Source organism: Leishmania mexicana, chromosome 30, assembly GCF_000234665.1.
Source record: "Leishmania mexicana MHOM/GT/2001/U1103 complete genome, chromosome 30".
Classification (NCBI taxonomy): domain Eukaryota; phylum Euglenozoa; class Kinetoplastea; order Trypanosomatida; family Trypanosomatidae; genus Leishmania; species Leishmania mexicana.
The window spans coordinates 238,082-253,938 of NC_018334.1; the positions used below are offsets into that span (position 1 = coordinate 238,082).

Genomic DNA, 15,857 nt, shown 5'->3' on the forward strand with positions numbered 1-15,857 from the left:
CCCGCGGGGGCGCGAGGCAGAGTCACGACTTACACACTGATGGAGCCGGAAGGGGTAGAGCAAGCGAGAGAGAGGAGTGCGCTCACGCACACCGCGCCGGCTCTTCGCCTTCCTTTGGTAGCTTTTCACCTTCCCTCAGCTCTGATTCGTCCATTTCTTTCACCTCCTCTGAACAGCCAAAGAAATACACCGAGCACACCACGACGCCAACACGCCAAGTGCACCTCGAACCGGCGACGGTATCTTCTCCAGCACACAGGACCGTTCGCTAGGCATACGCTTTCCGCGCCATGCCATGCAGCTCGGTGAGGCGCGCCGTGGCCGTTTCCTCCACGGAAGTCAAGCCGAGTCTCTCGGCCTTCTCTTTAATGAACACCCACACAACCGGAGAGGTGCGCACTGCCTCCAGCGGCGTCCGCTCCACCAGCGCCGTGAACGTTTGTAAATCCTCACGAGTAAGAAGCTCGGCACGGGGCTGGCGAATGATAAGGCTGTTCGTTGCCTCCTCCACCACCACCTCGCCCTCCTTGCCGAGCTTCTCTAGCAGGCTGCGGCTGAGAAAGAGCCGTGGCGCGTCTTGCAGAGCACCGGGGCACGCCTTGGCAAACAAGTCCACCGCCTGAAGAAGCTCAAGAGCGGACACCTTCGTGAGCTCGTTGCGGAAGTCTACCTGCAGCGGACCAGGCAGTGGTCTGTAACGGCAGTAGGTATTCCAGTCGTTTGCAAGGAGAATCTTGTTGAACGTCTCGCGCACGTCGATGTCCAGCTGGCCGTAGTACGCCTCTTCGGCCTCCTCATCGTCGGCGCCGCTACCTCTGCCGTCCTTATTCTCCGCCGTCGCTTCTGGAGAGCGCTTGGCGTGCAGTGCCACATCCCGTCGCTTCAGCATTAGCTGCTCCAACGCCCCGGATACATCTGGAATTTGGTGTCGCTCGCACAGCTCCAGAAACGTATCCACCTGCGTCAGTGACACAACGCACAGCTCCATCAGATACGCGAGGCGCTTCGCAAAGTCCTCCGTCAGCTCCAGCAGCGGGGTGAGGGACTCGAGCGGGATCTCGTCCCTCTTCTGAAAGGAGCCGATCAGCTTCACCACGTTGCACATGTCTCGCGGACGCGGCACAACCGTGACTGTGCCGCGTGGCCGCGGAGCTGCGCCCCGGTCGGCGCTGTGCGGGGACACCTCTTCCGCAGTGTAGATGCTTGTCGAGCTCCCAAGGTAGTCCTTGCATATCCGGAGGACGCGATCCAGTTGAGTAGGCACGGGGGTGTCTTCCTGAGAGATGAGGCGCAGCAGCTCCATCACATCCAAGCGTGTCAGTTTGCCGGCTGGCGCGAGCACATCGCACACCCGCTCCACCAGCGCGTCCACGAGAACGCGATCGGTTGACCTGAACACACGCGTCGCGCTCACCAGTCGAGTGAAGCTTGGTGGTGGGAAGTATGGTAGCATCGGCAAGATGACTGACTTGACGAGAGGGCGCAGGTACTGTTGATGCGGGGCGTTGAAGCGAGCGAGGATGGCGAGCCACCTTGTGAACATAGACGGCTTCAGCCCGCACATGCGACGCAGCCGCTCCTTTGCCAGCACCTCTTCACTGAACCACTGCGCACAATCCATGCAGGCTGCTGAGTCCGAGGCGGCAGATGGAGCTGTCCTCGCATCGGCCACCTCTGTCGCAGCTTCAGGCTTCTTTGATGCGGCTGCTATCGTGGCGAGCTGCTTCTTCTCCTCGTTGATGTGCTTTTCCACGTGGGCAAACATGCAGTCCGCGAGGAAGCGGAAGGTGCTCATGGAAGTGTGCCCCATCCGCGCAAAGTTGGAGAGAGCGCGATAGGCCGGCAGCGGCTCCAGTGGGGTGCGCTTGTGCAGCACCGGCATGCGGCGCGCAATCATGCTGAGAAACGCCGGCGACGGCACAACCTTCGCGCGCGCCAGCGCCGTCAGTACGCGTACAAGCTCATGCGGGTCTCGATAGTCGTTGATAAAGAAGGTTAAGTAGTTGCCGAGCAGTTGGAAAAAGGCCAAGTCGCGCTTGCGGTGCCCCGCGCTGATTCCCATGACCACCAAGGCGCGGTAAACCGTCGCGGACGTGATCTCCTTCTCGGCGTGCGTCAGAATAGCGTCGGCAGAGCGCTGCGCATCGGCTGCCTGTTTCTCGGCCACGAACACGGCACCGTCATCTTCGTACTCCTCGCCGGCACCCGTAGTCTTGCTACTGTGACTCTCACCTTTCTGCGTCGCACCAAATGCGCCAACAGCGGTGGACGTCGGCTCTGCAACGTTGGAAGACGACTGCTGCTCCTGTCGCCTCCTCCTCTTCGCCTCCAACTGCGTCGCCGCGGCGGTGGCGAGCTGAGCAATGCGGTCACGCACCATATCCTTGTACTGGGTGCCGTAGCGAAGCATGGTAGACCGACTCCAGTGACTGTCGACAATGTCCAGCAGCTGTGACACGTGGAACTCCTGCAGGCGCTCCATAAGGACGGGAAACAGGATGTGCTCCTCCTGCGGCGACACGAGGACAATGTTCTCTGTAGAGCGCAGGTAGGCGGTTGTGATATCGGTAAGCGCCTGCACGGGAAGCTCATAGTAGTACTGCTGCTGCTGAAGGATATACGCCTCATCCCCTCTCGCCTCCTCACTGACAGCGCCGTCCCCATCGCCTGCGGAGGTCCCCGCAAGCGCCTCTGCCTCGACAGCATCCTGGGTGGGTGCTACACATGCGGCATCATCCGTGGAGTTTGCATTGCCGTCAAAGCTCGCTGCTGCCACCCGCCGGTAGAGCGACGCGGACGCGGAGATGGCAGAAAGCGACGTGGAGGCGGCGATGGAGGAGACATTGACAATGCTGACGTGAGCAACCTCGTCATCGTCATCCTCCATCAGTTCTGCGACGCTTTCTTCAGTGGGCCGGATGACGCGTCGCTGCGTCCCGGTCCACCGCCTCTGGTACTGAGAGGCGCAGCCGCACGATACGTAAAGGCATGCGAAGACGCCGGGCGACGGCGGTGCGACAGCCCGCAGCGCCGGTGCCATTGAAAGCCGCCTCATCGCTGCCAAGAAAGAGAGAGAGACGCAGATCTGGTGAGAGTAAGTGAGCCAGCAGAGAGGAAAGCAAGCGAAGAATGGCCATGTGGATGGGTCGGTGGCAGTGTTCGGGGACCAGTGCAACATACACACCCAGAGAGAGAGAGAGAAAGCCGTCGAAGCGGCAGCGTGCAACCGAGACACGGTCGGCTGCACCACACATCCGTGAGGCAGCACGGTGAAGCTCCTTCTTGACCCCAGCCACGCAGACGACAGGAAGCACGACAAGAGGAAAAGGCGAGAGGCGCACGCACACACCCTCTTCCTGTCTCCATCCCTCTTTGTGTGTGTGTGTGTGCGTATACGTGCGTGGTTCTGTGAGAGCAACCAGCGCTACGGACGTCTCGGGACTCCCCTCCACGTCGGTCTTGTACGGGGTATTCCAAGGCGCGTTTGTGTGACAGAGTTCCGACGTCTTCAACGACAGCGTCAGCATCACGGGGAGCCACTCGCACACCACATTCGAAGGCGCACATACCACAAACCCTTCCAGAACACGAACGCGTCACGAATGATTGTCTTGCATGTCCGCAGGAAGGTAGTATGCCGTGCACGTGCGCGCGCGCGAGAGAGGATGCCCCGCAATCGTCCCCTTCCATCCGCCATCCATAGGTTCGCTACCTAGACCCTCACGTGGCAGTCAGTAGAGCGCCTTCTTCAAGTACGCTGACATTGCCTCCTTCGTCTCCTCGGAGCCAAATCGTCGCGCCAGCTCGGCAATGTACAGCCAAACTGCTCTCTGGCGCTGCAGTCTGCGCAGCGGTGACCTGGCCACCATCTCAATCACGGCGTCCACCTTGGCCGCGTCGCAGTGCACGTGGCCCAGCACCTTCAGCAAGTCGTCGTCCGTGTCCGAGGAAGAGATGCGGCTGTTGGACAGCTTGGTGAGAACGGCGTTTGTGACCGTCTTCTCCATCCACGCCGGCAGAGTCCTTGAAAGCCCCTGCGCGGCTGCTTGGGAGGCGGGCGTTGTGTGGGGAACAGCAGCCTCGAGGTGTCCTTGCTGGAAGAGCTGGGCTCCTTTCAAGATGCTGTAGAGTCCAGCCTTCTTGATGCTGATTGCGAACAGCTCAAAGTCCTTCGCCGTCAGAACCGCCTTGATGGTGACCATGCGCTCGAATATGTACACGAATTCACCATACACGGAAAGGACAGCCTTCCCCACCTGCGGGAGGTCCCCTTCGGAGAGCTGTTCCCACCTCGGCGATTCGCGGTGCCGAGAAGATATCGCTCCTTCCGCCCCTCCTGCTGCGAGCGTCTCGGACCACTTCATGGCTCGCTCTTGGCGGGCCTCACGAAATTGCTCCTCTCGATCTACTGCCACTACCCTGGAGGCGAGCAGCTCCAGCACTGCTGGGTACTGCACCTTATTGCCTCGCATGCGCAGCAGAACGGTAGACTCCAGCAGCCGGTCTGCTATCGAGCTGGGCGCCACTTGCAGCTGAACGAGCCGGTCCACCTGCGCACAGAGAAGATTCATCACGTCGCGAATGCGCTGGCCTTGCAGCGACATCTCTTCGTAGCGCCTGCTGAGGGCGTAGAGGATGTCTCCCATCGCGGCCACTTCCGCTGCCCGAACGAGTGTATGCTGCGCCTCGCACGTGGTCGTGAAGAGTTCAACAAAGTCGTCCAGGCGCAAGCTCTGGAATACGGCCGGCGCCTTCGCAGCAGTCTTCAGAGCCGCCTTTGCTAGAGGAAGCGCGTAAGCGCCGGCAGCGCCACGATCGACTAGGCGGTCCAGCACCACCTGCAGAAGCGTCGAGGACTGGCTTCGCGTGTGACGCACGACCTTGAGGAGAACAATGAGCTGCTTAGCATTGAGGTGCGGGACAAGTGGTATGAGGAGCTCGTCCATCATGCGGGTCGCAGAGACGCTGAATGGAACCCCCAGCTCCCCGGTGAGGTGAAGCAGCTCAAGAAACTCGTCCATATGCAGGTCTGCCACCTGCCGGATGCGGCGCGCCACCACTGACTTGGGCAACTGCACGGGCTTTTGCTGTACCATGCCCAGATGTACCTCTGTGGCGCTCACCACGGAAAATGGCTTGATGCTCGGCTTCGCCGCCGCCGCCGCCGTCTCGCCTTCACTGTAACCGCTCGCATGCCGGTTGAAGTTCGCTGCCTCCAACTCGAAGGCGACGTTACGCAGCGTCTGGTCCGCCAGCCGATGCAGAACGGTTGGGTTGCCATCCCACTTCGCCAGCTTCAGCACCATGAGGAAGCGGTAGAGCTGGCGGGTCGTAAGAGTACTGAAGAAGTGGCCCGCGCGCGGCGCTTTTGTGGACGACGGCGACGATGCGGGAGAGGTGGAAAGGGCGCGGACGGAGGTGGGCGTGCCGTCCTCCGATGCTGCGGCGTCCACGCTGCTTGCGAACTCCCCCTCCAACGCCTCATTCATGCTCACCACACGCTGCACCATCGTGTCCCAGAAGCTCGCTGGCGCCGGACACCCCGTCAAGTGCACCGACCACATGAGCCCAATCAACCCCTCCGCCTTTGCGGGCGAGTGTGCGCCTTGGCTGGCCCTCATCGCAAGTGCCCCGATGAAGGACGAGATGTCGCTGAGTGGCTCTGTCGCCTGGCCCTTCGCGCGCCGCCGCACAGCGGACTTCAAGGCGAAGGCACAGTTGTTCAAGAGTGCGCGCGCGTCCTGCGGTTCGAGCTCATTCTTCTGCAGCGCCTCTGTGGCCCAGCTGCGGATCAAATCCATCACGTAGGGTTGACGGACGCCGCAAGTGACGATGGCGAGGTCATCGGGCCAGCGATAGCGCAGCAGACGACTCGCGACAACGAGTGGCACTCGTCGCTCCTCCACGAGGGTGCAGGCCTTCCTAAGCAGCGCGCTCTTCTCCAGCCCACTGAGTTGAACACGCCGCAGCTGCCGCTGCAAGTACGCTGCACGCTGACGCGTCGCAAGAGATGGAGACTGCGCCTGCTCCTCCACCCGTGCTTGCTGTCGAATGTAGGAGACGGTTAGGTTCACGTAGCGGGTGCAGTCCTCCGGCGTCGCGAGCAGGCGGGCGTCGTGAAGCACCTTGGTCAAATCATGCCTGCTCTTCACACTCATTATGTTCTTGATGCGACGCAACGAGACGTGATCGATCGGCAGCAAAAGGTGTGCGTCGCCTGCGACACCGCTGGAACCGTACACATACGGCAGCAGTTGGGACACCAGTGAGGCCCGGTGCGGCTCTTCACCACCAGCCTCCTGTGCATGCTCCGGATCGGCTGCCGGTGATGCATCATTCCTGCCGCCGTAAAGGCCATCAGCATGCTCCTCCTGCGCTAGGACAGCTTCCGCGCTGGCGTGTCGTAGGGTTGTGCAAACAGCTGCGGCCGCTGCCGCAGTGCTGCCACGAACACAAGAAAAGCGAAGCACCGTTGCAAGTTGGGAGTAGAGTCGCTGAGTCCTCATCTCGCATACACCGGAGCACGAGACAGATAAAGGGCACAGAGGAGTGAGTCAACCAAGGGAGGATGTGGCGGACGTGCGGGCGGGCAGGCGGGAGAGTGTCGGTAGAAGCTGATGAATGCGCGCGCCTTCCTGAGAGTAGACTGTGCCAATGAGTGGCACGTCCACGTCGACGGTTCCATTGGGGTCACAGAGAGCATGGGGGAGCGGCGTGCGCATGTGTGTGTGTGGACACGAAGGAGAGAAGTGTGCACGTCAGCGCATCAGTGCCATGGAAGCGTGAAGAAAGGGGGCGGAGGGGGGGGCAGAGGAAGGGACGGATGGAAAGAGAGAGGCACGAGTGCGCCACAGAGGAGGGGGCTCGCTGGCGTGTATGCGAGTGCGCGTCGTGCTACCCACACAGATGCATGGAGGCATGGCATCGCTTGAGTGACTCCAAAAGGGAGTCCGCAAGAGAGAGAGACTGACAAGGAGCTATATGGTGAGTAAGCATGGCGGCGTAGTCAGTGTGTGCAGCACCTGAGTCGCCGTGATCCGCGAGTACGCGCCGCAGCAAAAGTCACAACCAAACGGATCCTTGTTACCTTCCGCGGTACTTCCACATTTGTGAGGCACTAGAGGGTACCGGCCACCTGTGACAGCACCTCAGTGCGCGCTTCGCTCTCCTGCATTCTCCGCTGGACGGTAGGGGCCGCACTGCAGGCAGGGCTGGCAGCCCATGCAGGTGCGCCCGCACCCCAGACAATTCCAAGCAATGCGATGCGCATCACCGCAATCCTCCAGCGCTGGGGGCATACTGAACAGGGACACGGATGCGGCCGAGCGATGGTGTTTGGAACGCCGCTGCCAATTTTGCGGCACTGTCGGCGCGTGCGGCGAGGTCAGCCGTTGCCACGCTGCCAGCTGGAAGTGCGTAGCCACCACATACCTTTCCAGGCTTTCTGGGCGAGAGGCGGCCGGCTTGAATGCTTGGACGTGGCAAAACAGCGCTTGCGTGGCTGCGAGGACTTGCGCAAAGTGATCGCTCTGCAGTACCTTGGAGACGAAGCACACGGGAAGCACGGCAGACGACGATCGCGGTGCAGAGGTGCTGCGACTGATAAGTCCTTCAGGATTGCTTGACCGGTGCGGCACCGCATCGGTGGGGAGGTCGGATATGAGACCGTGCCGCTGAAACAGTTTACTGCCCAACAGCAGAGAGCTCAGTGCCATTTGGTTTTGCGCGTAGGTCACGGAAAAGGCGCGCTGCCCCTTCACGACAGAGACCCCGTCGTGGAGGACCATGTCCACACACCTCGTCTGAGGTGCGGTGTGCGCGGACGACAACACGCGCGGTGGTGACGTTGGTGGCGCTCTCATGAGGGATAAGGCACTTTGTACGGTTCGCAGGATTCGTTGGTGCTGGAGGATGTTGCCTCGAACGACGACAAGGCCCGGCATAGGGTCGATGGGCCGCTGATCCACGGCAACGACCATCGGAGACAGTGCCGACTTCGGCGCGTTCTCTGGAAGGTGCATCAGCTCCAGTGCCACCTGCGCGAATCCGCCGGGAGCCGCGGCCAAGTCCACCACCGTGGATGGGCGGAACCGGTGAAAGATGCGGTAGCGGTCATTTATCTCCACGAGCTTCAGGGCGGACTGACAACGATACATAAGTCACGGTTCGATGCGGACAAGATGGGAGGAAATCGGGCCGTCCGCACCACTTTCGCACGTCTCATACGCACACGGTGCGAGTGATACGTGCTGTGAAGAGTGTGTGTTTCTGTGTGCGAAGGTGGGCAAGCGTCACGAGCGAATCGGAAGCAGAGAGATGGGGAAAAGTCTTCTGACTGTCACACGCCATGCTCTCACGCGTATGCGTGTGGCGGCGATCAAACGCGAGACAGGCACTGGAAATACGGTAGGCACCACCTCTCACATTGGTGACCAATGGTGCGTGCAGCAATGCACTGGACAAGGGCACAAACGCGATGTTTGCGCTGCGTGACCTAGAGACGCACAACCGCCCATACATGAAGATACAGCTAAGAACGTGCGAGTGTGTTTCATGGGCACGCGTTGGTGCATGTGAGGCCGCAATAACAACCGAGATGCAATCCCGGGCGCGCAGAGGGAGGAGAGAAGGATGAGAGATGAAGCAAGCACACACATCAAGCATACTGCACGACGAGAGGGGGGGGGGACGGGCGGCGGACACGCGGAAACGGCACACGCGCCGCTCCACGCAAGAGTCCGCAAAGAAACAGAAAGAGGGGCGGCGCTGATGCTGGGGTGGTGACGAGAGAGTGAATGCGGTGTGCGAGGGGAGGGGAGGGGGCTGGCGAGGGGGCGACGGCACCGAATCATCTCCCACGACGCAAGACGAGACGTAGACGTTCGTGTGCGTCGGCAGGGACGCATGAGGTTGAGCGAAAAGGAGGAAGAAACGGAAACACGAAGAAAGCTGCACATACCAACACATGCAGAGAAACACAAATCCTCTATGGACAAGGCTGTGGGCACACAAAGAGTAGAGGCACCGAGTCAACCTGCAGGGGACCGCACAACGACTGCCTGTCTTCCTACTGCCTTGCCGCTGCGGACGTCAAGCGTGTCAAGCACGCAGACATGAAGTGCACAGAGGGGGCAATCAACCCACCCCCTTTTTTCTCGTGAACACGGACAAGGACACTCCTGAGGCCTGTAGTGGTGGTGGTAGTGTGGACACACATAAGAGGCCTCTTCCCCTGGATGGGACCGGCACTGATAACAACCACAATGCGTCCATGGCCACACCAGCACGCGTATACGCGTGCACGGTCCCACTCAAACGCTGTCGTGCATGCTCTTTTTCCACGTGCGAGCAACGTCCACACCCTCCCTCTTTTCCCTACTACTTCGTGTAGGTACTACTCGAATGAAGTCATTGGTCGTAGAGACTTCACGAGTGCTTCAGTAGCCTCGCTCGTGCCTGCGCGTGCGTCACCGTTGATAACCCCTGCGACGGCAAGCGGTAAACCTGCGTACAGGGTCGTCCATCCTCGCTGGCACATTGACTCCACCGCGGGCCTGAAGAGAGCCGCCATTGTGTCTCTTGCACCATCTTCACCGCTTTGCACCGCCTTCTCGAGCATGTGGTTTACCACCTTGAGTATGCCGGGGTGAAGCTCTGATCTTGTTCGATGTCCCACCATACCGCCACCGCCTCTCCTCCCCGACATATCCGACAGCGTCCGCTCAACTCGCAGAGTTGCTGGAGGGGCCGGGGCAGCAGCAGCAGCAGCCGGTGCGGCGGCGGTGCTGGAGGGAAGAAACAGACTGCCTGTCACGGTGTGGGAACGCTTCAGCAGCGTGTGGTGCAGCGGAAGTGGCGCTGCACAGACGAACTGCGGGGTGCCGTTTCGACTTTTTGGCAGCGGTGAAGGGCCGCCGAGAGACGAGAGGCTGGTACGCGTGACAGAAAACTCGTGTGCCGGGCGCAGCGGCGGCGATGACAGCTCGCTAACCTCGCCAGGGTGCCTCTTCGAGGCGCCAGCGACAGCCGCCTTGATTGCCGGAGAGCGTACAAAGAACGTGCCCGTCGGCAAGGAGAACGCCGCGTTCGTGCTGTGAAGAGCCTGCGGATGCCCATGCTGCTGGCGGCGATGGATGCGCCGCCGCCGCTCCTCCAGCTGTCGAGTCAAGCGAGCCAGCTCGCACTCGTACAGCTGTTCCACAACCCTGGCGGCGGGATCGACACGGACGCTGAGCTGCGCCAACGCCTGAGCCGCGGTGCTGTAGTTGTTCGAGAGATCCCACAAGAAGCGCATGAGACGCACCAATGCTTGCATATCCTCCCCATTCTCCTTTCCCGCTGCGTCGAGCTCGAGGCTCTTCTGCATGACAACCGCCTCGATCCACTCCAGCTCACTAAGACGCTGTGAGTCACGCGATGGCCGCCCGCTTAGAACCTGTGCGGAGAGGCAGTTTACCAACACCTCGAGTATACCCAAGCAAAACACCGCCACCTCCATCACGTCCGGCGTGACTGAAGAGCCGCCAGAGATGGCCCTCCGGTACAGCTGCGTGACCGCCTCACTCAGCCATGCCGGTAGCGACTCCGTCGGGTAGATGTCAGCGTCAGCTCGCGCGTTGCCAAAGCAGCTCCACTTGAAGCGCACAGCGGAGGGGGTGTTGCCACACAGGAAAAGAGACAGTGGCAGCGGACACCCGTGGATGAGGTCGGCGTGATGAAGCACCCGCAACCCTCGCAGGCCCTGTGTCACGGCTTCCAGCCAGAACCGACCGCTCAGCACCCCTGCGCCAACTACGGATGAGGATAGCTCATGCGCTGAGAAGGCCCCGTGCGTTCCGCTGCAACGCCCGGCAACCTCCGACAGTGAGCCACGGGGGAAGTACTCCAACTGCAGCAGATGAACCTCTGGATTGATGCTGTTCTGCGGTGGTGTGCTGACACTGTAGTAGCGGACAATGTAGTCTTCCGCCTCCATCCTGTCATCTGCAGTGAGAACTGCCGAGTACGGATCCCGCGGCTCAAGACGGGCCTCCCTGTTCGTTGTCTCTCCGCTCGACGGAGGGTTTACGGAAAGGGTAAGACAGCGTAGCTCGGCAAGGTTGAAGACTGCGGCAGGCACTTCCTTCACCGCGTACGGCAGACCGTTGAGCCGATGCATCGCGAGCCATGTGACGCCGTTCACCTCGACGCACAACGGAATTGCGCGGCGGCCGTTTTCTTGCTTCGCTGCCCGGACGTCGCCTTCTCCACAAGTCGTGGCGATTCGGTGCAGGAACTGAAAGACGTGGTGGGCCTGGAAGCGATCGCCCGGCACCTCTTCCTCGCTTGTGTCGGTTGTCTCCAACGGGTCTGAAAGGGACTCTGTCAGGCGACAGCCGATCTGTGCGGTGGCGGAGATGTCTGCGTGTTCCGAATAGGGGGCACTCGGGCTTGCGCCAGCCACCACGGGGGCCTGTGCCCCCCGTACCCACGAAGACTCAGAGGAGATGCACAGCTCTACTACCTCTCTCTCTGATGACGGGCGCGGTTGCAGCGTCGGGGGAAGAAACTGCAGCCGTGGTGAGTAGTTTGCCAAATGGCTCAGGTTGAAGGATGGAAGAGGCAAAGCAGCCGCCCTCGCCTCTCTGTCGTATGTTGCGAGGGCCGCCTCACGCTCCGGCGCCGGCTGCGCAGGAGGCGCACGCGCTATGTGGAACACCTTGAGTTCCTTTACAGGACTCGGCTGCACCGTTGCAGAGAAGCCGGTATTCGCGACGGTGTGACAAAGGTAGTTCGGCGATCCATAGCTGCTCCAGGTGCTGCCGCTGCCTCCCGCGCGTACGTCAAGAGAACTTTGAGCGTGCAACGCCATCTGAGTTCCCATCTCTTCAACGGAAGTAGGGTTGGAGGGACAGTGCGCCTCATCGCACCCGTCCCACGCCGCCGCCTCGTCTCCTTCGTCATACTCAAAATGCAGCGGTCGGCCAGCAAAAACCGTGCCGCAGCCCGTGGAGGACTCGGAGTACGAGTCCATGGCGGTTGAGTTTTTCGTAGGACGTTGTGGCAGAGGCGAGGCGTTGTCGCTCGTCACACACTCGCCCCGCTGTGGCTGCTTCAGCAACGATGCACTTGTCCAGGCATCGCACAGCTCGCTGGAAGAGGCCGCCTCGATGGGGGCCACCAACGGCGTCGTTAGCTGCACCTCGTGACAGAAGGGACTCTGTGCAGTGAGCGGCGCCATTTCTGACCGCGTCAAGCTTGCCGAGGCACCAGGACAGACGTCAGGGGTCGACGACAACGACGTCGTAGCTGCGTTTGTCTGCGCATCCGTGCGGATTACGCTTGTGGGCGGCTGCACATCTACCGTCTGCGCTGCTGGCGGTGTGGTGCGGCGGTCACATCTATCAGAAACGACTCCTGTATCATGCAGTGTGGTGGCCTTGTCCTGCTCGAGCAAGACGCTCCACGTTCGCCCGTGTTTCCCGCTGCTGCCACTCGCAGAGAGGGAGTGGCTCGCTAGAGAGAGCCACTCGTCCGTGTCAACGTCCGGAATAAGGAGAGTGGCAAGCGGGCCCTGGGCAATGGACTCCTCCATCTGCGCGCGGTGCGAGACAACTGGGCGGTTCGAGGGAGGAGGTACGAGTTGCTCGTACAGGACGACTGCCGCGTCGGGGCGGACGGCAGTTCGCTGCAGAGCAGTCGCAAAAGTCGTCTGGTTTTCGGATAGATCGTGCTCAGAGAGAACGACGTCGGGGGAGGCGCTGTCAGGCGCTGCGCCCAGCGTGAGCACCGAGAGGTCGGTGGCGTACGGCTCGAGTGTCCGGTAGAGGCTGAAGGGGTTGCGGCTGGGGGCAAGGTAGTCGCGCTCTGCGAAGCTAGCAGACCCACCGTTGATCAAGAATCGGCACGGGTTCAGCTGACTGGCGCCTTTGACCGGATCGATGACGTAATGGGACACATACTGCTGCTGCTGTGACTCGAAACTAAGGCTCTGCACCTTGGAGCGGAAGGACTGTAACGGGGTCGTCTGGCGAGAAAAGGCACGGCGGGCCGACCTCTGCGGGGTGATAGACTGGGAGAGCAGCTGTGAGCGGTAGCGCGAGTGCGAGTGGCCTAGGCTGTACTGTGTCATGGAGTTGTCATGGAGTCCTACCGGTCCAGGAGTGCGGTTTCCTAACGGAGTATGCGGCGACGCGGGAGTGTTGCAGCGGTCCAACTCCTCGGGCTGCACTTCGGAAACAGAGATTGCTGTAGCAGCTCCGTCGTGGTCACTGACAGAAACGGATCGCCGACCAGCAAAGGAGGCAACGTAGGGCCTGGCGAGGCCGGGGGAGGACACAGAGAGGCTGCGACTGGCAAAGCTCACCGATGACAAGCTACGAGGTGTGTGCGGACTGTTGTAGGGGTCGTGGCAGGGGTGGTTCGCAGCACTGCCTGAGTCTTCGTGAAGATGCTGCAGCACCTCACCGACTGTGTCCTCAATCTTTTGTGGTGGGCAGGTTGGAAACTGAGCCGGGTGGCTGAGACCGTACCACGGCATCTTTTCAGAGTCGCTTAGGTCTTCCCGCGAGGCTTTGGCACCGAGGGCGGACCATGTCTCTGTGGACAGCGACACCTGCGGGGTTTCTGGCAGCATGGGACTCGTGATAAAAAGTCCGCCAGGGAACACCCGCGTCTCCATTTCGGCCGTTGGCCCCTTCGCGGCGGCGGCGGTGCAGTCCACCAGAGAGCGAAACGGCGTGGTGCGGCTGCGGGGCTCTGTCGTTGCCGCAGCTGCGGATGCTTGTTCTTCCTCGAAGACGTTCGTGGAGTTCCGCCGTAGCGGTTGGATGGGGCTGCCGAGAGCTTCATGGTCCGACACGGCAGTTCGTGGTGGTGTAGGATTGCCCTTGGTTTGCATAATGAGCGACAGGGGCCTTTGTGGCTGTTGCTGCCGTTTCTGCTGGCGCTGAGGAGTGTCTGCCGCGGCAGAGATGCCTGTCAGGAGAGCTGTCTGTGACGGGGAAACAGGAGCGGTGTCGACACGTGAGCTACATCGGATCGGGGAGTGCGCAGCAGGCTGAGAGAGCGAGCACTGGCCACCAAAGCCGTTCGAGGCTGCGGCATCCGCCGTCGTAGATGGCGGGGTGCTCGTGGTGTGCGAAGCCAGTGAGAGCTTCCCAAAGAGTGAGCGTTGCAGAAAGCTGCGGTGGACCGGGGTGCCAAGTCGATTGCCCTCACTGGCGTCGTCGTCGTCGTTGTCCAGTTTGCATGCTCCGCTCGCCGAGCTGGGAGTAGAGGGCAGCGGCACGTGTGAATGATGTGCACAAGCACCGCCTCTTTCTGCGGAGTGCTGCATCGCCTCTTTCAGACAGACGCATGCGTCGTTGCAGTTTGCTGGATCTTTGACGACAACAGGCGTGGCAGCCGCAGCAGCAGTAACGATGAGGAAGGCAGGCGCTGCCTGAGGCGAGCGGTGGCCGTTCACTCCAGTAAGCCTCGGCGGCGTGCAGAGCGTTGCAGCAGCTGCTGGTTGCATCGCCTCTGGCCCCGCTGCCGCCGAAAAAGCGTCTTCCAAGCTGACGGAGACCTCAGCAGAGCGAGCGATTCCTTGCAGCGGGGGTGGGGAGGCGAGGCACTCCGGCGGCACCGTGTCGCTCGCGCGCGAAAGGGCGTAGGGAGAGTCACAGTCGGTGGTTTGTGGCCCGACTAGGCGTGCAATGGAGGAGCGGCTCGTCACGATCGCGTTTGCGCTTCTGGGGAACGATGGAGAGGCTCCGCCCTCCTGTGCCTCGCTGTCCACCGAGGGGCGGTAATGCGACAGATACGATGAGGAGGAAAGCGGCAGCACGTGCTGCCGCGTCTTGCTCGACCACTCAGACCGAGGCGACGGCCCGCCGGATGCAATGGAAGACAGAAAAGAATTGTCTTTTTGCAGAGGCGGCACAATGGCGCTCAAGACGCTGCCGGTAGTGGTGGTTGCCGTGAAAGCTGCTGTTTTTAGGCCAACGGTGGTTGCATCTGCGAGAGCCGCTACACTGGCCTTCCCCAGTGGTGAGTCCTCCCAGGTGTGAGAGGTGGTGCTGGGCTGTCGAGGCCCGACACCAGGCCGTATCGGCAAGTCGCATGACGAAGGTGAGGAGGGATGCATTCCTGTTATCGTGTTCTATGACGGTCTTGCCGAAGACTGCTTTGGAGAGACCAAACAAAGAGAAGCAATGACGTGACCACACAGTACCCGCACTCACCCCACGTGAAGCGAAGATGCACCCCCCAGGCAGCTCAATGAGCTGCACGACAGCAGACGCGCCACCCTCCGCGCTGATGGAAGGCAGGGTGGAGGAGATGATGAGGCAGTGATGGCAGCGTCGCTACAGGCGAAGAAGGAAAGGACGAGTTCGTGCGGAGGGGGAAAGGTAGCGTGTGCGTGTGCGTGTGTGTGGGGGGGGGCGGGTGTGCAAGCCGAGAAAGCGAAGCGGAAAAAAAAGAAAGCAGAACGAAGAATCAAACACACTCAATGGAAGCCGCTACACCGCTATACATGGGCGCATGCATGAAGAAGCGTGCAACTGCGCCAACACTGCCCACAGCCATCAACGAGACGTAAAAGGCGTGCGGGAGCCCACGGACAGAAACGGCCTCTCGGCAGTGCCTTCCGGAACAAGAGCAGGAGGCTCAGCAGTGGGAGGCGTGAGGGCAGAGGCACTGAAAGGAAAGGGGAGGGGGCCTGCACGGTCACAGGAGAAGACGCTCAAAAAAAAAGCCTGGAGAGCGAAGCAGGTGTGAAGTAGGAGTCGTACATCGAAACGATGGGCCACATTCGGATCGGGGAGGCGGGAGAGGGAGCGAGAGGGAACCGCACAGAGGACTCGATCGGCAGTCAGTCAAACAGGCACGCA

At 61.1% G+C, this 15,857-nt stretch overlaps 4 protein-coding genes across 4 annotated transcripts; all 4 read right to left on the reverse strand.

Annotated features, from left to right (window-relative positions):
• Positions 1-268: 268 nt before the first annotated feature.
• Positions 269-3,178, reverse strand: LMXM_30_0630 (conserved hypothetical protein; the record flags this gene model as incomplete). Its single annotated transcript, XM_003877536.1, has 1 exon — positions 269-3,178. One exon carries the CDS (start codon positions 3,176-3,178, stop codon positions 269-271), a length of 2,910 nt encoding a protein of 969 aa, XP_003877585.1.
• Positions 3,179-3,731: 553 nt separating this feature from the next.
• LMXM_30_0640 (conserved hypothetical protein) lies at positions 3,732-6,506 on the reverse strand (the record flags this gene model as incomplete). The annotated part of the gene is made up of 1 exon (XM_003877537.1): positions 3,732-6,506. One exon carries the CDS (start codon positions 6,504-6,506, stop codon positions 3,732-3,734), a length of 2,775 nt encoding a protein of 924 aa, XP_003877586.1.
• Positions 6,507-7,148: 642 nt separating this feature from the next.
• Positions 7,149-8,156, reverse strand: LMXM_30_0650 (conserved hypothetical protein; the record flags this gene model as incomplete). The annotated part of the gene is made up of 1 exon (XM_003877538.1): positions 7,149-8,156. One exon carries the CDS (start codon positions 8,154-8,156, stop codon positions 7,149-7,151), a length of 1,008 nt encoding a protein of 335 aa, XP_003877587.1.
• Positions 8,157-9,394: 1,238 nt separating this feature from the next.
• LMXM_30_0660 (conserved hypothetical protein) lies at positions 9,395-15,109 on the reverse strand (the record flags this gene model as incomplete). Its single annotated transcript, XM_003877539.1, has 1 exon — positions 9,395-15,109. One exon carries the CDS (start codon positions 15,107-15,109, stop codon positions 9,395-9,397), a length of 5,715 nt encoding a protein of 1,904 aa, XP_003877588.1.
• Positions 15,110-15,857: the final 748 nt, after the last annotated feature.